Below are 22,755 nucleotides of genomic sequence, written 5' to 3'. Positions count from 1 at the left end.
TCAAATAGACACAATAAAAAATGACAAAGGGGATATCACCACTGATCCCACAGAAATACAAACTACCGTCAGAGAATACTATAAACACCTCTACGCAAATAAAATAGAAAATCTAGAAGAAATGGATAAATTCCTCGACACATACACTCCCCAAGACTAAACCAGGAAGAAGTTTAATCTCTGAATAGACCAATAACAGGCTCTGAAATTGGAGCAATAATTAATACCTTACCAACCAAAAAAAGCCCAGGACCAGATGGATTCACAGCCGAATTCTACCAGAGGTACAAGGAGGAGCTGGTACCATTCCTTCTGAAACTATTCCAATCAATAGAAAAAGAGGGAATCCTCCCTAACTCATTTTATGAGGCCAGCATCATCCTGATACCAAAGCCGAGCAGAGACACAACAAAAAAAGAGAATTTTAGACCAATATCCTTGAAGAACACTGATGCAAAAATCCTCAATAAAATACTGGCAAACCGAATCCAGCAGCACATCAAAAAGCTTATCCACCATGACCAAGTGGGCTTCATACCTGGGATGCAAGGCTGGTTCAACATACGAAAATCAATAAACGTAATCCAGCATATAAACAGAACCAAAGATAAAAATCACATTATTATCTCAATAGATGCAGAGAAGGCCTTTGACAAAATTCAACAGCCCTTCATGCTAAAAACTCTTAATAAATTAGGTATAGATGAGACGTATCTCAAATAATAAGAGCTATTTATGACAAACCCACAGCCAATATCATACTGAATGGGCAAAAACTGGAAGTATTCCCTTTGAAAACTGGCACAAGACAGGGATGTTCTCTCTCACCACTCCTATTCAACGTAGTGTTGGAAGTTCTGGCCAGGGCAATCAGGCACGACAAAGGAATAAAGGGTATTCAATTAGGAAAAGAGGAAGTCAAATTGTCCCTGTTTGCAGATGACATGATTATATATTTAGAAAACCCCATCGTCTCAGGCCAAAATCTCCTTAAGCTGATAAGCAACTTCAGCAAAGTCTCAGTATAGAAAATCAATGTACAAAAATTACAAGCCTTCCTATACACCAATAACAGACAAACAGAGAGCCAAATCATGAGTGAACTCCCATTCACAATTGTTTGAAAGAGAATAAAATACCTAGGAATCCAACTTACAAGGGATGTGAAGGACCTCTTCAAGGAGAACTACAAACCACTGCTCAAGGAAATAAAAGAGGATACAAACAAATGGAAGAACATTCCATGCTCATGGGTAGGAAGAATCAATATCGTGAAAATGGCCATACTGCCCAAGGTAATTTATAGATTCAATGCCATTCCCATCAAGCTACCAATGACTTTCTTCACAGAATTGGAAAAAACTACTTTAAAGTTCATATGGAACCAAAAAAGAGCCCGCATTGCCAAGTCAATCCTAAGCCAAAAGAACAAAGCTGGAGGCATCACACTACCTGACTTCAAACTATACTATAAGGCTACAGTAACCAAAACAGCATGGCACTCGTACCAAAACAGAGATATAGATCAATGGAACAGAACAGAGCCTCAGAAATAATGCCATATATCTACAACTATCTGATCTTTGACAAACCTGACAAAAACAAGCAATGGGGAAACGATTCCCTATTTAACAAATGGTGCTGGGAAAACTGGCTAGCCATATGTAGAAAGCTGAAACTGGATCCCTTCCTTACACCTTATACAAAAATTAATTCAAGATGGATTAAAGACTTACATTTTAGACCTAAAACCATAAAAACCCTAGAAGAAAACCTAGGCAACACCATTCAGGACAAAGGCATGGGCGAGGACTTCATGTCTAAAATACCAAAAGCAATGGCAACAAAAGCCAAAATTGACAAATGGGATCTAATTAAACTAAAGAGCTTCTGCACAGCAAAAGAAACTACCGTCAGAGTGAACAGGCAACCTACAGAATGGGAGAAAATTTTCGCAACCTACTCATCTGACAAAGGGCTAATATCCAGAATCTACAATGAACTCAAACAAATTTACAAGAAAAAAACAAACAACCCCATCAAAAAGTGGGCGAAGGACATGAACAGACACTTCTCAAAAGAAGACATTTATGCAGCCAAAAGACACATGAAAAAATGCTCATCATCACTCGCCATCAGAGCAATGCAAATCAAAACCACAATGAGATACCATCTCACGCCAGTTAGAATGGCGATCATTAAAAAGTCAGGAAACAACAGGTGCTGGAGAGGATGTGGAGAAATAGGAACACTTTTACACTGTTGGTGGGACTGTAAACTAGTTCAACCATTGTGGAAGTCGGTGTGGCGATTCTTCAGGGATCTAGAACTAGAAATACCATTTGACCCAGCCATCCCATTACTGGGTATATACCCAAAGGATTATAAATCATGCTGCTATAAAGACACATGCACACGTATGTTCATAGTGGCACTATTCACAATAGCAATGACTTGGAACCAACCTAAATGTCCAACAACGATAGACTGGATTAAGAAAATGTGGCACATATACACCATGGAATACTATGCAGCCATAAAAAATGGTGAGTTCATGTCCTTTGTAGGGACATGGATGAAGCTGGAAACCATCATTCTCAGCAAACTATCGCAAGGACAAAAAACCAAACACCGCATGTTCTCACTCATAGGTGGGAATTGAACAATGAGAACACATGGACACAGGAAGGGGAACATCACACACCAGGGCCTGTTGTGGGGTGGGGGGAGGGGGGAGGGATAGCATTAGGAGATATACCTAATGCTAAATGACGTGTTAATGGGTGCAGCACACCAACATGGCACATGTATACATACGTAACAAACCTGCATGTTGTGCACATGCACCCTAAAACTTAAAGTATAATAATATTAATTAAAAAAGAAAAAATAAAAGCATAGGAAGTGTGTAAACTACATGTTATATAGATGGACTTCTCTTGTGTGCCCTTATAAATTAAAATATATATAACCTATACATTAACATACATGTATCAATATAATTTTCAACACTTTTAATTCCCAAAGATGCAGCATGTTTTGTGCAACATAGATTTATTTTGTATGACATGTTTTCTATGTGATGAAAAACAGGGAGATTATGTCAGTATAATGCACTGTCATAGTGGCGCAGACACAGCCTTTCGCAAGGTATTAATGTCTAGAGGAAATCAGAGCCACATTTTCTTATAAGTAAGGAAAAAGTCTTAGCAATATATTGGAACCTTAATAAAAAAGCTAAAAATCAACGGAAGCACTTTTTTAGGGTGAGTTGCGGCTGATCTAGCAACTTCCAATTGATTATGCTTCCTCCATGTTACTGAGGGACAGGTGACAACTGAGAGCTCTAATCATACAGGCTACAAAGACATGGACTCAAATAGTGGATTAATGAAGAAGGCTGCAGCTAGATCAGGTTTATAATTTTGATTAAAATGGCATGCTAAAAATGAGAAAAAACGGCTATAAGAGAATGCCCTCAAAGAGGAAGAACAAGTGCTAAAGTCCGATGCTGAAAATGACTGAATGATTCCAAATCAAAACGTTGATTAAAACTTTACTATATTAATAACAATTGTATTATTTGGGTTGTGGTTTTCTTTTAAAAATACAATAATTATTAGTTTCTTCCCAAATTTTATATCTCCTAGAAGCCCTGTAATTTTTAGTAGGGAACTTTGCACATTACTTGTTGCTCAAAAATATATGTGTGTTGGACTAGAAAAGCCTGGAGCTCTGGCCTAGCCTCCCATCATCATAGACACACTTTGACTTACATGCTACACAGCCTTACATGATTCATAATGTACTGTTTTTATATATAAGTCAAAAGGAAAGAATATATTATTTAAAAAATCCTGGAATAACATAATGTCATTGATGTATTCCTCTGATGTGGAGATGTGTGGGATTACCAAGAAAGAATACACTATATCTTGGTATTTTTAACTTCACCTTTCAAAGTCATGTTAAACTAATAATATAGTTAATCTTATATCCTAATATGTTTTTTCTTAGAAATAAATAACTAATTAAAACAGAAAAAGAGACTGATTTCAATATGAATTACCCATACATTAATGACTACATTTATATGACCATCTAAAACTAAGAACTTTGTAAATTACGAAGTTCAATATTTCTTATAAAAAGTATTCAGTAGTGTGTCTGTAAATATGTCATATACATGTAAGTTTTAAATAGGAACTATTAATAAGCCCATATCATTCATATGAAACCATATTATATCATTCATATAATTCTGTGAATCCATGCATATCTAAAACCTATGTTAACAGAAGACCTAAAATGGCATGTGTGTTTCTGTGTGTGCATATACGTGTATATATATATATACACACACACATATATACACATACATATATATTCCAGTTAAAATAAACACCAAATGAATATTATAGCTTAGGCATTATCTATAAATTTATCTAAATTTGGGTTTTTTCCCCATGTCACCTTCTTAATACAGCAACTTTGAGTTTGTACAACTTTAAATAGTGGTAGTAAGAAGTTAATGCTGACATTGAAGATGCATTATCTACAAATTGTGAAAGAACAAGTTTAAATATGTTCAAGAAAAGAATAGAAGCAAATGATCACCTTCTCCCCTTCTATTAACAAGATTAAATGCCACTGGCTTTTTTCTTCTTAGTCATTTTCTATGTATTACAATGTGGGTACATTCTCCATCCATGTAAATGACAAAGATACAAAAATGATAAACCTAAAATTTAAGCTTTGAACCTCATTATATGGCAAAGCAATCATAATCCCTCTTTGAGACAAACATTAATATCAACAAGCTATCTCTTTCACCCACATCAGACGGTATATGTACTATTTTTGCAAGAAACTGAGGGTAAAAGTAGATGTGTATTTGGCATGAACAAATAGAAGATCAAATGATGTTGGAGGTTATTGGAATATACATGTCTTCATCCTTGGGAAACAAAATGAACTCACCTCTGACAATCTGATCTGCGAAAACCCTAGGAATCTATGAAACAAATACAGAGTAGAAAAGACTTCCCACAAAGTGAACATTTTGATGAGAATTCAGAATTTTATTAAATAATCTGAGCTGAGAATTTGATCTCTCTTGTGGAATATTCATGAACTCAGTCATGACTTGTATAATCAATACTTTACACCAAAGCATTAACATAGTACATGTGGAAAATGTTATATTCCAGAAATTATTATAAACTGTTCAGTGGAAAGAAGAAAAGTTCATAAGAATTTGGCAGTAGAGAAGCCTCTTCTGATTCTAGTCATCATTCTTTGATAATATGCCAATAATTATCATAATACGGTGGACTATGCAGGCAGGCAGCATTGGGTAATACAGCAGAGGTTTTAATACAGAAAACAGATATATAAAACTTGAGTCCAAACCTTAACTTTTCCTTCTGTGAACTTGGGGGAACACATACATGACCTATTTTAGTTATAGTTTCCTTGTGTTAACATGAGGACAGTAGTATTCACCTTGGATGATTTCTATAAGGATGAAAGATGCTTTCTAAATATTCTCAGCAAGACACTCTTTGCACAATAACAATAAATGGTAGCTAATATCAATTCTTATTATCTTAAGCTCAGTAAAAAAATTGTAAAAAGAAACAGTGAAGAGACAGCATGAAAATCAATCAATATTCAGCCCTATCCAGAAAGACTATAAGAGAAATTAGAAACTCGCGTCTCATTCTGAGTGGGAAACTAAATTGCAGACAAATGGACCCATACAGAAATCAATTATAAACTCACAAATCATTTATTTCTCCATTTCCCCATCTCAACTTAATTCATTCTTGAGGACAAACTCAGGGTTATTTGATTTGTTTACTTATTCATTGATGTATTCATATATTCATTCATTTATTCTACCAAATAATGCTCCAGTTAGTGCGGTATGGCAAAACTATTCAAAAGGAATTGGCAGTTTAACAGGAGGGAAAGCAAAGTAAATGTTGTAATCTGGTATGGCTACATGTTTGTAATAGCGGTGTGCATAAAGTTATCTGGAAGTGTGTCTGGAAGTCTTAAGAGAACTTCTCCAGGTGGGCAGGCAAACTCAGGGCACTGGGAGGCTATGTGAAAACACAAGTGATGATTGAAGTGGTGGTGTTCCCCAGAACAAAGCAGTCTATCTAAAGGATGGGATTTCTCTTTGGGGGTGGCTGATGTGAGATAAAGACGAAGAGAAAAATAGAAAATATATCATGAAGCCTGTTACGTAGTATGAGGGAAAACGCAGAGCTTTAATCAATGATGAATGAATAATGAGAAGATTTTAGATAGGAGGGCTACATTCTCAGATATGGATTTTGCCAAGTTCAACCTAGCAGCAGAGTGGAAAAGCAACTAAAAGAGAGAGAGAGCAAAAAGCAATAAACTAAAGAAAGGAAGTGTAAGTAGAGAATAGTATAGCAGATTAGAGTTCAATCATCCAGATAGGATGTCTGACTTCTCTGAAGCTTGATGCTAATTAAAATATTAAACAATATTTCAAGTTGTTTGAGGAAATGAAATGTGTGTATAACAAACCAGCAGTGATGATATCTTGACTGTTGGATATGAATAACTGAATATATTCCCTCATTGTGAATGATCAGTTACTTATATCATGCTGTTTGAAAGAATACTTATATAGAAAACAGATCACTTCTACCAAGATGGCCCAATTATAGGATTCTGATACACAGAACATTCAGTGATGAGACTCTAGATAAAAATGAATAATGCTCTCCGGTTAGAATGACCTGATCCATAGGCTGACAGAGGAGGAGAATGGAAGAAAGCTCCAGGAAGATAAGACTTGATGGATGACCATGAATTTCTTGGGATTTCAAGGAAGGTGAATTCAGAGAAAGGAAAGAAAGTCATGGAGGCAAGATAGCATATGTTGCATTCTGGAAGTTAATATAATCTGTTGAACATTTACTGCCTCCCTTATTAGACCTTTAACGAGTGTGGCAAGATAACTTGAGCATGAAAAAGTAGAAAATGGGAAGAGATGACGGGCCCTTGGTACTGAAATAAACTCCTGAGCTGATGCTGCTCCTCTTCAGAGGGACAGAAAATAAAAACAAAAACAAAAATCCCTTCTTTTTAAATAACAGTACCACCTTCTGGATTGCTTTTACCAGCATCTAAGCATATTAGATTCATATTTGTTTATTTACCAAATGAACGCCTGCAACTGCAGGGCATTTTCCACAACACCTTCAGTCTTGGCACTATTTGGTAATTACAGGATAGTCAGTAAGTTCTGTGTATTAGGCATTGCGGAGATAGACTGAACAAGCCCAAATAACTATTATAGACTTCAAGATGCTTGCAATCTTGTTATCTCCCCATAGCCATTAACACAGCTTCTCATATGTAAAAGCAATGTGGTAGACGTGTATGGTATTAAATTACATAAACATGAGTAGGAAGTAAGAATAATATTAAAAAAGAACAATACGAGGTTATAAGAGCTGGAATGAATACAGATGTGTATAGAATAAGTTTAAAAATGAATAAGGACTCCGGGTCCTTAAGGGCTCCCTATAATGTTAAACAGAAAGGCAGGAGTAAAACAAATAGGCACTTGAAGGCAGAATTGGAGGAGTTGTTCAGAAAAAGGGGATCATGACTCCGTAGAGACCACAGCAAACTCAGGTCACCGAGATCCATCTATGGTGCCAATGCTTCTTAGATTTTCCATTATGGTAAAAATATTCTACAGTAAAAATATTAATGTGGTATGTACTCCATCCCGCATACTCTTTTTAATGTGACATTGACATTGATCTTTGATTCACTTACATTTTAAATGTTACGAGATTAAGTTTGAGTTTCAAAACATATGACCAAGCAAGGGAGGTCAGAGGACCATTTCTTTTGAAGATCCATAACGAAGATTGAGCAGAACTGGGTTTCCAAATTGCCAGAGGCCACGTTCTTCCAGCGCATTCTTTCTTTCAGCCACTCAGGTGCTTGCTGCAGCCTGACGCTAACTCATGCATTCATTATATAATTCCTTGGATGTAAACCCATCACTATAGATCAAGAAATGGCTCATATTCTGTTGGCTACCAGATATATGGCACAAAATAGCAATAAAGTACTGACACCAAAATCACTGAATGACCTCTTAGACTCATTTAAATGATAGTCACTCTATTGTTCATCACTGTCTAATTGCTCATTTGCGAAAAAAATAATAATTATTATTACTTTTAGAATGGGAAGTCAATTTGTCACTGAAAACAGTTTTTAAGCTTGAGAAAATATATGGCTTTAAATTATGGGCAGTTTTTAAAATTCCTAAAAAACACTTTCTACTTTTGCTATTCTGACCCTTATATGTTTCCAAGCATAGTGTTTTAGAAATAATCATGCAATTTAGAAGAATAGATCATATTGTAAGTATAAATTTAAAAAAAAAGAAATTCTCCTTTTGGATTTTGTAAGTCACATTCGGTGACGCTTTTGATAATTTCCCTCTAAAACCCAAAAGTGTGGATAATGTCAATTAATATTTAGTATAAACAATATATAACTACATATAACAAAGTATAACTATAAATGATTTTATACTCATTTTCATTCTTCCTGTATCAACCAAAAAAGTAGCAAAGTAAATTCTATGGGTCTGACTGCACTACTTTATCTATTTTAGTAGTGTCTGTCTATTGAATAACTTTATGGGCATTAAATTACACATTAAATATTTATATTAATCACATTAAATACTTTAAAATACTATTATCCATATTAGGTTGGCAGAAAAGCAATTGCAGTTTTTGCATTTATAAGTAATGCAATTACTTATAATTTTGCCATTTATAATGACTGCAATTACTTTTGCACCATACTAATAATAATTATGATTCTGCTTACGATTTATTAAAGACTATCTGCAAGTGCTTATGCTCTACCAAACACTATGGTAATATATTGAAATAGAAATATCATCCCATGTTATTTTCCCCAATTTATTTATAAGGCAACAGAAGATTCAAAAAATTCAGCAGTGTATTGTTAAATCTCAGCACTCCAACTTGAACCCAGTTCTACCTGACTCCAAAACCAGCATTTTGCTCCAAAATCCTACTTCTCAAAAAAACCCTAAGTACCCCTTGCCAGTAAGAGAAGTCTTCAAATTGGTTTCTTGTGTAGGTCCTTATATTCCTCTTATAAACTAAAAATCAACCGGAACAAAACACAAGTCTGATGCCAAGATGAGCCAGTTAGCTTATCTGTTTCAGAAAACAAAGAGATTCTGTTAACTCTTATTTGGTTTTCCCCCTATGTGTGACACTGCCCTACAGCAGGTGGATACGCAAGTGGGCATAATTATCTACACATTCGTCTGCATAAATATCATGCTTCAAGGGCAGTCTTTTATCTTCCATTTAGAAGGTCATCACATACTGAGGGGTGCCTAGGATGTGCCTGAGGGATGTCCCTTCCTTGAGAAAGTTTATTTTTCAGTGAATCAAAAGAACATTTCCTTTTACCAAAGGGAGACGTGACTGAGATAGAAGATGGGGTTGATTTTTGCTTTCTTTTTGTCTCGTTTTAGTGCCTTAAACATTTTTCCTCAGTAAATCATACATACAGTTAAAATAGACCAGAAGAAACTAGGTAAAAAAGACAAGAAAAAAAAACAATGAATTAAGAAACAGCAAATAAGAACTTCCTCAAGGAGACATTAAGAACTTTCAGAGCTTCCTGGCTTTTAGGGACAAGGGAGAAAAGTTTGGATATGAGAAACTATACAAAGCTCAATAATTAGAATTAGAAATGAACACTGGAGTCAGAGAGAAAATTAAATATTATATTATTTCTGTATTATGTGGTTTGTTAAAATAAAGGGACAAATTGCTTGTATATATTAAAATATCTAAATAAAATAAATGCAGTCTATACAAAAAAGAATTATAATCCCAATAATTATAAGAATCATATGTGTTAGGCACTGTTTAAGGGACTTTATATGTTGTATTTCACTCAATCTACAAAGCAGTCTTAAAACACAGGTTGTATTGTAATGATTGTTTTATATTTAGAGAAACTTAGCCTTGTAAGAGGTTAAGGAACTTGCCCAAGGACACACAGCTAATAAATAGCAAAACTAGAATTTGAACCCAGGAAATCCGATTCCACAGACTGAATACTTATCCACTATACTCAGTGATCATAATAAGCAATGTTATTTTCATATTTACTATTTCTAAATATTATATCTAAAGAAATTATTATATCTAAAGACATAATTTTAGACAGTTTTAAGCACTATTATATCAATATGCTACCTGATCATATTAATAAGGGAAATAACTTATAACTCTCAGGAATACAATGCTAAACCAATATCAAGTTAGTTACGCATTAGATGTTAGGGGCCTCGGTGCCTAATAGCATATAGTCATGATATAGCCTTACAAAATGTATAAAGATATTTAACTTCAAAGTCAATTTCAAGATGAAAAAAACTTGAGTCAAGTTTTCTGAGCATCGGAGCAGCTTACTGCAGGCCATGCATGCAGGAGGAAAAATCAATAGGAGTGATACAAACATAACCCATTGTTTCAGCAGTGGAATTACATGTTCCGCAATGTTGCATTGTTCCGCAATGTTGCATAAACAACTGATAAAGAGCACAGGGCTTGAGTAATTGCTAAGTAGACACCCACAAATCAAACTATTTAGTGTCACTATTCCTGGCAGTAGCACCAAACTCCATGTGGGATGCAAGAAGTTCAAAAAAATTTACACATCTTTATACATGATTTAGTGATGGACTTCTAGAGGAATTTAGACAACAGACAGCTGTCCTGATTAACTACACACATAGGACTTCTCTTCTTTATTGAATCAAATGTTGTCATGTGAGACACAAAAATATAAAATCTTTAGATTCCTTTATTTTAAAAACAAATAAAATACTTACATTATTAACAGAAGAGCATACTGGTTTCGGTCCATAAAATCTTTGGGAAGGGACAACTGTAAAGGAAGTTCTTTTAAAGAAAGAGCAAAATATTAAAGATGGAGAGTCATTTACAGGTAAAACTATAAGACGCAGAGAAAGTTGTTCTTGAATAACATAGCATGCACAAAACTTTACCATAGTCGTCAATATGAAGGATTTTAATTTCTGGCTTTCCTATCTTCTTCTTCAGGATAGCTTCCTTCAGCATAGAATTGCTTTCCAATGTGAAATATTCTGTAAACAAAAAAGGGTAGTGTAAATAGCTAACTCCTATGCATTAAACAGAATCAGTGTGACACAACAAAAAATTATCCACTTGTTACCATTTGGCAGGCACTGTGCTGATTAACTCAACATTTCTCTTCTGAATTACTACAACAGTTTTCTAAGTGAGCTTCATTATGCCAGTAAAACTTTTTCATTTGCTTTCATATTAAATTTATCATTTACGTTTTCAAAATGCAAATCTGATCATATCGTTAACCTGCTTAAGAGTATTTTAGCAAAATACAAGATTATCTAGCTCCAAATGAGATGAGATTCACAATATCTAGGTACCTATACCAATTAAAAGGGATACAGAAACACAGGATGAGGACACCTGGACTGTAGTTCAGGTGTTTAATAAGGTAGAAAAAGCATGAGCATGTTATATATTTCTAAAAATAAAAACTGCAGAATCTGAAATACATGAAAATTATATGATCTAAGATGAAAAATATACTGGGTGATATTAATAAAATATTAGGCACTGAAGAAGAAAAGAGTAATGACCTTGAAAATACAGTAATAGAGAAATAGCAAAAATGAAACATCAAAAAATTTGATAAAACATGAAGTAGACATCAGTAACTTGCTGGAATTTTGAGGTACGTGCACTGTATTAAATTTGTAGATCGATTTGGAGAGACTTTACATCATAAAAATAGCCTTCTAATCCATAAATATATATACATTCACATATATGTTTGCATATGTATACATATTGTATACACATATATCCATGTGTACATATTGTATACAGATATATATGTCTATGTCTGTAGAAATTTGAGTCTTTAATTTCTCCCAGCAGGATTATACAGATTTTAGAGGAGGTATTCATTTTTATCGGATTTATTCCGAGATACTCCATGGATTTTTGATGTTACTTTAAACAGCATTTTAAAAATACTCCTAAATCTTGCATTTTCATTGATGAAATGGTTGAATTTTGTGTATTGGCCTACAGATGTAACCATGATGAACTCACTTATTTTCAATAGTTTATTGTGTGTATATTCCACAATTTTGTGTTTCCTTCCTTTTTGTTTTGTACACAGTATGTCTTCTGCAGATAAACACAGTTTTACTGCATATATTTCTTTGTCTTACCCACTTTACTGGCTAAGTCCTCTACCACAATGTTGCACAGAAGGAGTGAGAACAAACATTCTTGACTTTCCCAGTCCTCAGGCAGGAGCATCATTCTTTCACCATTAAGCATGATGTCAGCTGTAGTATTTTTACAGATATCACTCATGAAGTTCAGGAATTTCTTTTCTATCTTATCTTGATTAGGAACGCCTATTAATTGATTATTATTATTGTTTGACAAAATTTTCAAGTTTTTAAAAAATCCTTTGAGGTGTCAGTGTAATACGGTGAATTACATTGTTTGTTGAAGGTTATAGCAAACATAGAATCTTTGGGTAAACCCAATATGGCCATAACAAATTATCATACTTTCTATAATTGCTAGGTTTGACTTGCTATTATTTAGTTAAGGTGTTTTGCACCTAAATTCATGAGAAAATTTGATCTTTTTTTTTGTCCTCTTAATATATATGTCCGGATTTGGAATCTGGTCAATACTTGCCTTATTTTTTATTTTTTATTTTTATTTTTTTTTGAGACGGAGTCTCACTCTTTTGCCCAGGCTCGAGTGCAGTGGTGTGATCTCGGCTCACTGCAAGCTCCGCCTCCCGGGTTCATGCCATTCTCTTGCCTCAGCCTCCTGAATAGCTGGGACTATAGGCGCCCACCACCACGCCCGGCTAATTTTTTGTATTTTCAGTAGAGACAGGGTTTCACCATGTTAGCCAGGATGGTCTCGATCTCCTGACCTCTTGATCTGCCCACCTTGGCCTCCCAAAGTGCTGGGATTACAGGCGTGAGCCACCTCGCCTGGCCTGCCTTATATTTTTGAAAAGAGTTTGTGTAAACTTGGTATTAACTTATTAAATGTTGCATAAAATGCACCAGTGAAACTAGCTGAATCTGGAGTTTCCTTTGTGAGGAGAATGTTAATTGCATATTTATATACCGTATTTCTTCTCGTGTGAATGTTTAGTGATCTGTGTCTTTTAAGGAATTTTTTCATTTCATCTAAGATGCCTAATTTACTGGCAAAAAAATTACGTATAATGTTCCACTATTGTCATTCTAATATCTATAGCATTTGTATAAACATCATCTCTTTTATTAATGGCATTACGTTTTTCTCTTTTTCTTCATGTCTCTCACTAGAATTTTGCCAACTTTATTGATCTTGTCAGGGAAGCAACTTTTGGTTTCATACATTTTCTCTACTGCTAGTCTATTTTCAATATCATTTCCTTCTTAGTCATTTTTTATCTCCTTCTTTCAACTTTGTTTTAATTTGCTCTTCTTTTTCTAATTCCTTAAGGTGAAAGAGGAGATTATCGATTTAAACCTTTTCTTTTTATACAATAAGTTAGAATCATAAATTTCTTTCTAATCACAACTGTAGTAACCCCTAAATTGGGATCTGTTGTGTTTTTATTTTTATATAATAAGTTAGAGTCATAAATTTCTTTCTAATCACAGCTGTAGTTACCCGTAAATTGGAATCTGATGTGTTTTCATCTTCCTTCAGCTCAAAATATTTTCTAATAATTTAGTTTTTATTGATCAATTTGTTATTTAGAAGAGCAAGTTTGATGACAGAACATTCTCACTTCTTTTATTATTGAAACTTTCTTTTTGTCTTCATTTTTAAGTGAGAAATATCTTCTAGGTTTTTCTATTAAGGATTTTTGTTTAGTTCAGTTTGGTTTTCCATCAGCATTTGCAGTATTTTGTTCTATTGTCTTTCAGTTTGCTTTTTTCTGATGAGATGTCTGTAGTCATTCGTTTTTACTATGTGTATAATATGTGGATGTAATGTGTCTTTTAATTTCTGATTATTAAAAATTTTTTTCTTTATCATTGGTTTTGCACAATTTGCTAATGATGTGCGCTAGTGTGGTTTTATTGACATTTATCTTGCTTTCGTTATGTTGAACTTTTTTTAACTTTTTCATCGGATTTAGAAAATTTTTGGCCATTATTGCATCAAATATTTTTTGCAAGTCCCCTTGCCCCATTCTGACTCTAATTACAAATATGATAGATGTAGACACTGGCCTATGGTTAATTTGGGTTCTACTTTCTTCATTCCTTTTCTATTTGTGTCAAGAAATTTTCTACTGATATTGTTTCAAGTCCACTGATCTTTTCTTCGGCAGCCTCTAATCTGTTTTTAGTATTTTCCAGTGAAGTTTATATTTCAAATATCTTATTTTAAATTCACAAAGTTCTTTTATAAAAATATATTATCTTTGTTTTCTCTCTACATTCATTCTTTCCTTGATGGCTTTATGTATTTGTAACAGCTAATTTACTGTATTTGCCAGTGATTTCCATCATCCCTGTCATTTCTGAGTTTGTTTCTATTCACTAATCTTTCTCCTATTTACGAGTAATATTTTCTACTTTCTTCACAAAGCTAGTAATTTTTTATTAGATACCAACCATTGTGACATTTCCATTTTGAAAGCCTGGGTTTTGTTGTGATCTTTTAACAATTGTTGGACTTTGTTCTGGCATATGTTGCAGGCAGGTTGACCATTTCAAGACTTTTAAAGAAATCTTTTTAGTGTGTATTTGAATGACCTTTGCTCTATGGCTAGTTTAGCACTACAAAAGGCAGGACACTTCTGGGATCTCTTCTAAATGTCCCACTACTGTGCTGATTATAACTTGAGCAAATCCCACCACTCTGTGAGCTCTGGCGTTGCCTACACTCATGAAGCATCTTCCTGTGCATACTCAGCTAGGTATTTTCAGCAGCTGATTCAGGGTGATCCCTCTTCCAGCCCTATGCAGATGTCTTTCTCCATGTGGCTTCTTCATTTCCAGTTTCATCTTTCCATAAGCCTCAATTCCATAAAATTCCATACCATTCCTCAACATTCCATAAGCCTCAATCTTTCTGAATATCATTTTCTGTCTCCTCAACTCAGAGATATCATTGTATTATGATTAGTTTATTCCTTATTGCATTGGAGTTCAGAAATTTCTATTAACAAAAAAGCCAGAGAACTTACAACACTAATTGTACTTGTTTCCTTCTTTCAGGGATCAGAGACCCATGCTGGCTATTGTTGAATGTCTGAAAACAGTTGATTTGTATATTTTGTCCAGTTTTCTTTACTCTTTTTTTTTTTTATTATTATTAAAGGAAACAAGGGAATCAGGTCTATTTCCAGTTACTCCATGGCCAGAAAAAAAAAAAATAAAATGTCAAAGGTTTATCATTGAACAAATATGATTGAATCCAAACTACTTAGAAAAAATAAGAGTTATGATCCAATTCCAGTCTGCCCCTCTGGCCTCATATAGTTTTTCTCTTTTAGTAAATGTTTTGTTCCAGCTATGATGAACAATGTTTATCTTGCAAATGTGAACATTTTTATGCGTTCTTATGTTTGTCTACACACATTCGTTTTTCTGAAAATGTCTTCTCATTGACTTCCTCTTGTCCTGAACTGTGTGCACTTTTACTAGAGACATAATCATAGACTGTTATAAGCATGTAATTTTATGTTTCTCCCATTGGACTATGCTGTCTATGTGTAACCTCAGGCACATCAAACTACCTCTTTCGTAAGTAAATATCTTCCCCTATTATATGTATCTGAAAGACTAGATGTTCTAAGAGGTTTTTTACATGTTTAAAATGTAAAGAAACTCCGATTATTTAAACATTAGTATATTTCCAAAGAAGCTATCCTAAGCATTTAATTTTAAATGCTTAAAAAATGGTGAATATTCACTCAGAGAAACTAGAAAAACAAGAGCAAATCAATCCCAAAGCTACAGGAGGAAGAAAAAAAAATAAAACCCACATCAGAGCTGAACTGAATGAAATGAATACGTGAAAAAGCATAAAAACCAAAAGTTGGTTCTTCGAAAGTATAAATACAATTAATAGACTGCTAGATAGCCTAAGAAAAAAGAGAGAAAAGTCAAATAAACACAATCAGAAATGACAAAGGGGACATTGACCCCATGGTCACTGACCCCATGGAAATACAAAAAGCCTTCAGAGACTATTATGAGTGCCGCTATGCCCACAAACTAAAAAACCTACAAGAAGTTGATAAATTCCTGGACATACACACCCTTTCAAGACTGGACCAGGGAGACATTGAAACCCTGAACAGACCGATAATGATTTATGAAATTAAATCAGTAATAAAAAGCCTACCAACTAGAAAAAGGCTGGAACCAGATGGATCCATATTCAAATTCTATGAAATGTATAAAGAAGAGCTGCTACTAATCATACTGAAGCTAATCCAAAAAATCAAGGGGAAGGGATTCCTACCCAACTCACTCTATGAGGCCAGCATGATTCTGATACCCAAACCTGGCAGAAACACAGTGAAAAGAGAAAACTTCAAGAAAACAGTGGCTGGGCCTGAAGGTCAAGGGTGAAGATTCCCTTCAGCCAAAGGTCACAGCCAGCCTGTGGTGACTCCATAGGAACAGGGCTGGTGGAATAAACAACCCAGAGCAGTTTTCTCCCTCTTTCCAGTTGCCTACAAGATTTCCTTTGGTTGAATCCAGTTGGAAGCCATGGGGCAACAGAACCTAAGTCACCTATAGAAAGTACTTCTAGGCCAGAGAACATCGAAGAGAAGAATTGAGAGTTAAAAGTGGTTCTGGAAAAACAAATGGAAGATGCCCAGGGCACTGAGTAATATTCCATTAAAATGTATTTACAAACTCCCATTATTTGTTATTTATAACGTCTTTTTCTATTTTCAATAGCTTTGTCATAATATTCTCCATTTAGAATTATTTTCTCAGTGTAAACTACAAAAATGAAAAAATGATATAAAAGAATTAAGTTCTGCTAGGCGTGGTGGCTCATGGCTGTAATCTCAGCACTTTGGGAGGCTGTGGCTGGCAGATCACCTGAGGTTGTGAGTTCAAGACCAGCCTGACCAACTGGAGAAACCCCGCCTCTACTAAAAATACAAAATTAGCTGGGCGTGGTGATGCATGCCTGTAATCCCAGCTACTCGGGGTGCTGAGGCAGGAGAATTGCTTGAACCCGGGAGGTGGAGGTTGCGGTGAGCTGAGATCACACCATTGCACTCCAGCCTGGGCAACAAGAGTGAAATTCTGTCTCAAAAAAACAAAAGAAATAAGTTTTGACTATTAATTTTAATATGTTATAATTAACATTTCTACCACATTCTATCTTTATTAGTAATGTAAACTTTTAATGTTATTAATTTCTTAGGAAAAATTACATGGCAGTAGTTTCTTCTGCGTTTCTTTGATAACTAGTGGGTTTAAAGGTTTTCCATGCTTGTTAAATATTTTCCTTTTTCTTTTTTTAAATTTTCTCTCCATGCACTATTCTACTTCATGTGGCCCAAAAATGAGTTATGACTTACTCATTGGTATATTTGCTTTCATTGACCCAAAGATTTACTTGCCAGTGACTATAAATTTTATCTCCCTAAGTAATTATCTTTTGAAAAGAAAATTAAGCACTTGACCACTATTCATAGCCTTTTTTTGTTTTTGTTGACCTTGAGACAAACATGATTGGCTTCTGAACAGGAAAATAACATGATTTCCCTTAGACAGAAATGTTTTGTAATTTGCAGCAGAAGTTATTAGAAAAGACATTGCCTTGTAACAACAGGATAAAATTAAATTAAAATCAGATTGGAAAACTTTTAATCATCCTTTGTTAAAGGCAAGATATACAGTGTAACACAAATAGTTATTGATTTAGTGTGTCCTATATGTCATGAATATTACTCATCTTCACTGCAAACACATTTGTTTATTTGCCTCGGAGGACACTGATCTTTTGAGATGTTAACACACTGTCTTGGATCCCACAAAAAGCATGTGATAGACTTATTTTATACACTGATTGTTCTATCTATGAGATTCAACCTTCTTTCCATTTTATCAACCATACTGTCTATGATCATTATTGTTGCCGTTAGAGTTAATATTGAATATATTTGATTTGCTTAACATAATCTTTTTAAGGTTTACACTGAAGACGGAAATAATGAAATAAATAGAAACTAAAATGTGTGCTAAACCATCTTTCAGCCACACAAAAACCCAACACAAATTTAGAAATTTCTTGTTGCCTCGGGCATGCACTAAGTGTCTATATGACATTATTTGAAGAATATAAATGGTCTTGGTCTGTTTTCTCAAAATGATATTTGTCATTCAACCTTACACTTTTTTACCTATATATCTTCTAAGTCAAGCCACCTAACTGACTCCTACTTAAATAAGAGTATGCAATGCATGAGGCAAAAGCACAATAGAAAAAGTAGTTATTATATTGTAGTGAATTACAAACCTATTCTCGAGTCAGACTGTCTCATTTGATCCCTGGTTCTGCCATTTATTAGTATGACTCTGGCCAAGTTATCACTACTTAACCTCTTTGAGACTAATTTTTCTCACCTGTAAAAAGGGATAATCAAATTAACTATCTCAGAGGTGTTCCAAAGTTCAAATGAGTCAATAAATATGAGCCATTATTAGATTATAGTAGCTTATGTGAAATCATCACAGAATAGAAGCATTGATTAAATAACACTTAAAAAATGAAAGAAGGATACAAACATGCAAGAAAGGAAAGAGAAAGGAAGGCAGGATGAAATCTGATTATTCATTTTTAAGATAAGCTCAACCATGCATTTATTTATCTACTTTACTGTAAGTTCTTGAACACGACACTCTTTCAATATACCCTCCGACTCTGTCACATTGTTTGACAAAAGTAGGTGATCTCTTAACAAACCTAACAAATATACAAATGAATAAATGCATAAATGAAAAAGTACATATACAAAACTAGAAGAACCTGGATATCTGGAACAAAGAGGATAGAAAATATATAAAATAACACATTTTTCATAATTTTCAGAAATATCTTCAAAAGGTTATTCTGGAGGAATAACTTATGTGAGGCCCAGGCAAGAATGAACCAGAACATTAAGAGGCCAGTAAGCTAAAATGTACCTGTTTCATCAATAACTCTATTTGACTTAGGTAGTAGATATCCTATTTTGGGCATATAAGATTCACCTCCCACCTGTAACATGGCTCATATCTCTTGCTTTACTGTTTCTCTTACATACATAAGGTCAAGTTGATGGTATACACGCAGCTTTCCTCATGGTGGGGATTTTTTGAAGAAGAATTTATAGAGGATATGACTCAGAATAGATAACACGATGTCTAAGACTAATGCCAACCATAAATATTCTTAATTGTCTTCTTGCGTACTCACTTGCTGGGTTGTCCGTACTATGTAGGCTGACCACTGGGACCCTTGGACCTGGAATTTAAAAATATGTGTATAAATATTTTTAAAGATGTCTAAGTAATAATCATTAGAAAGTTTACATAATAGTTTTTTTTCCCCCAAATGGAAGCACTTCGTGGTTAAAACATAACAAAACAGAAACCAGATAACTAGCTTTCATTCCTATTTATAAGCATTTTATTCAGAAGGGTAAGAATATATAAGAAGGAAACTATTTGCAGAGATTATTGTTAAGATTCTCTCTTCCCCCAAATGTTCTATATTTCTATGTTTTTAGCCAATTCTACATGCTTTCTCTTTATCTCTCATCTTTTATAGACTAGCCACTGATGTTCAGAAAGCTGATTCACAACCCTTTCACCCCTCATCCACTGATCCAAGATAAAATTCTATTTGCCACTCAGCCAAAAAAGAAAGCACACATATTTGAAATAGTTCATCCATAAGAAAAGTTTAAAATTGGGTGGTAACTATATATTAATTTAAAAATACGTTAACCATAATCTTCAAATATTTAAAATACACTAGCTAATTTGTTACTGTAAAAAGTTATCTTGAAACTTCACTTCTCTAAGGAATCCCATCTAAAACTAATTTTTTTTTCCTGGTGTCATTAAACAAGGACTTCTTTTTTGATTACTTCATTTCATATATCAAGAGAAAAACAATGTCAAAAAGTAAGTCTTGGTATATCTCTCATTGTGTCTTAAAAAAGGACAGCTTAATATATCAGCTGCAGTAGTAGCACTCAACTCTTCATATTATAAGAGGACACATGAGTTCTATTTAATCTCTGGAAAATACAGTATCATATTAAAAGGAAAATGATTTCTATGAATATATTGTAGAGATACTGTATAAACATGTAAGACTACGCATATTGTTACAAGATAGAAGAAGTAATAATGGTGAATGTAATTGACCAGAACTGAAGAACTCTGAAGCAGGGGAATTCAATTTCCATAGGTCCTAAATTTCCACAGATCCTAAATCTCTTAACAACCAAAGCATTGTTTTAACAAGAAGACTAGACTATTACTTTTCCTAAAGACTAGGTAAATTAGTTTATGATTGTGGCATGGCCTCGCTGATGTAAATATATTTGTTCACCTTTTAAAGTTGCTCATGTTCAAATAGCACTTATTAATTATGTGTGCATGTTTACTGACTTATTCTCATTTTTTATTTCTATACAAAATATGTAAAAAATTGTATCTCAGTAAGTCTATATATAATGTATATCCTATTAACAAAAATTTATAAATTAAGATTATGAAATCTTCTAGAGTAATAGTTGCTGATACCAACAGATATTGACCAAATACAATGAATAAAATATATTATATCAGAATTCATGTATTATCTTACCTTCACAGAATAATAAGAAATATTGATTCATGGGACTAAAACTGGCATCAAAATATGTACATTGTTCTTTCATGAAATTACATGAAATGCATTGGCGGTTCAATAATCCTTCAGTAGAAGCACTGGAGAAAGAAAAAGGAAGTTATTATAGAAACGCTACTATTCTAGGCACTTGAATGTGTGGTGTTCATATTTCAATATAATATAAACAGGGGAGTTACATCGGTGCTTGCATAGAGGTTCACTGTAAACTATGAATCACCATATACATAAAAAGTCAACTTCTATTAGTAATGTTAAAACATACACATTTTTCTTAATCTATTAAAATTAAAATTATGTATTATTTTATGTATGTAATATGTACGCTTGTATGTATGGCTATAAACAAAGAACTGATTTCAATGGAACTCAAATTAACTTACTGTTTTTTGCATTTTTAATAGATATTTCTGTGTAAAGTCTTAAAGGGAATTTCCCACAGAGATTATTCAATGTTTAATACATACTAATTGAAAGAAGGAATACGCATTTCCACAAGTCAAACAAAAAAATCCAGCTCATGATTTTCTAAATTAAACATCCTAAACATTAGAATTTGGTATCAGTGCCAAATTTTCCCCATCATTTACTTGCAGAAAAATTACTGATTTTAAAAAAGTTACATTTGTATTATAACACATATAACACTAACAACAATACACACTTTGAGATAATGAGGTGGTAAAAAGAAGAGTCATCACCATCTTTATTTTACAATAGTGGTGCTTAAGGTTACAGGAGTTGAAAAATTAATATAAGATTAAATTTCATTTATCAAATTGTTTATTTAATAAATAAGTCTGAATGCAAAATTTGGTAGGTCAATGGATGAAAACACTGTTGAGAATACCTTTAGAAAAACTTGATCAGACAAAAGGTCTCAATTTCATTTTGGAATGAAACATGATTTTTGGTCGTATATTTACAAATGAACAATATTCACGTTGATTTTGATGTGCAATACGCTGTAGGTATGGGGATTGGAACAGGGGTGTTAAGGCAGCTACAAGAAACAGTTCACAAAATCACAATTCCATATTTGAAACACTGTGAGATGATTACAATCCAAAAATTTCCTTATAATACTCAAAACACTTAATATATACTAAGCACAAATCATATTAGTTTCACTCATGATAACTTAGAAAATATCCATAGTCAATTTTTTTCATTTTATAAAATTTGGGTTAAACCTGTATAACATAACATTTGTCATTTTAAGCATTTCTAAGTGTACAATTCAGTTTCATTAATTACATTCACAATATTGTACAATTTTCACCACAGAAAAGCTTAGAAAGTATCCCAGTTGCATACAGCTATTCAGTGACATACTAAGATTTAAAACCTTTTTCTCTCTACTCTTCCATAAAGCTTTTAGATCCAAGCTCCCTGGAGATTTATGTGGTATTTTCTCATTATTTAGATTATGAGATTGCTGAAATAAAGAGACGCAAATTTTGAGACAAAGAAAGTAACAATGACTACAGTAGCAGTCCTACTCCTGCAGGGGTGCCTAGTGCCATATATTAAGTCAACCAGTGATCATTTTTATAGCCTGGGCAAGACATTGATTGCATTTTCTGGGTCAAACACTAACATTATCTTACAGTCAAGCCAACTGGCATTTGATGAGCTATTTAAGGGAAAATTTATTGCTACTACATTTTCTTTATAACACTGTCAACTA

The 22,755-nt window shown here is 33.7% G+C and overlaps 1 protein-coding gene across 5 annotated transcripts in view; it reads right to left on the bottom strand.

Moving 5' to 3' along the window:
- The window catches only part of DPP10 (dipeptidyl peptidase like 10), a 1,405,070-nt gene that overhangs the window by 33,370 nt on the left and 1,348,945 nt on the right, over positions 1 to 22,755 (bottom strand). For all 5 annotated transcript variants that reach the window (XM_063790352.1, XM_515752.7, XM_003309203.5 and 2 more), the window contains 4 exons: positions 21,024 to 21,145; positions 19,620 to 19,667; positions 11,141 to 11,239; positions 10,964 to 11,033 (listed from right to left, as the gene is read on the bottom strand). In XM_063790352.1, the coding sequence (XP_063646422.1) occupies positions 10,964 to 11,033; positions 11,141 to 11,239; positions 19,620 to 19,667; positions 21,024 to 21,145 (339 nt within the window). The remainder of the gene's footprint in view (positions 1 to 10,963; positions 11,034 to 11,140; positions 11,240 to 19,619; positions 19,668 to 21,023; positions 21,146 to 22,755) is intronic.

The sequence above is a fragment of the Pan troglodytes genome, chromosome 13 (genome assembly GCF_028858775.2).
Source record: "Pan troglodytes isolate AG18354 chromosome 13, NHGRI_mPanTro3-v2.0_pri, whole genome shotgun sequence".
NCBI lineage: Eukaryota > Metazoa > Chordata > Mammalia > Primates > Hominidae > Pan > Pan troglodytes.
This window is presented reverse-complemented; position numbering and strand designations above follow the sequence as displayed.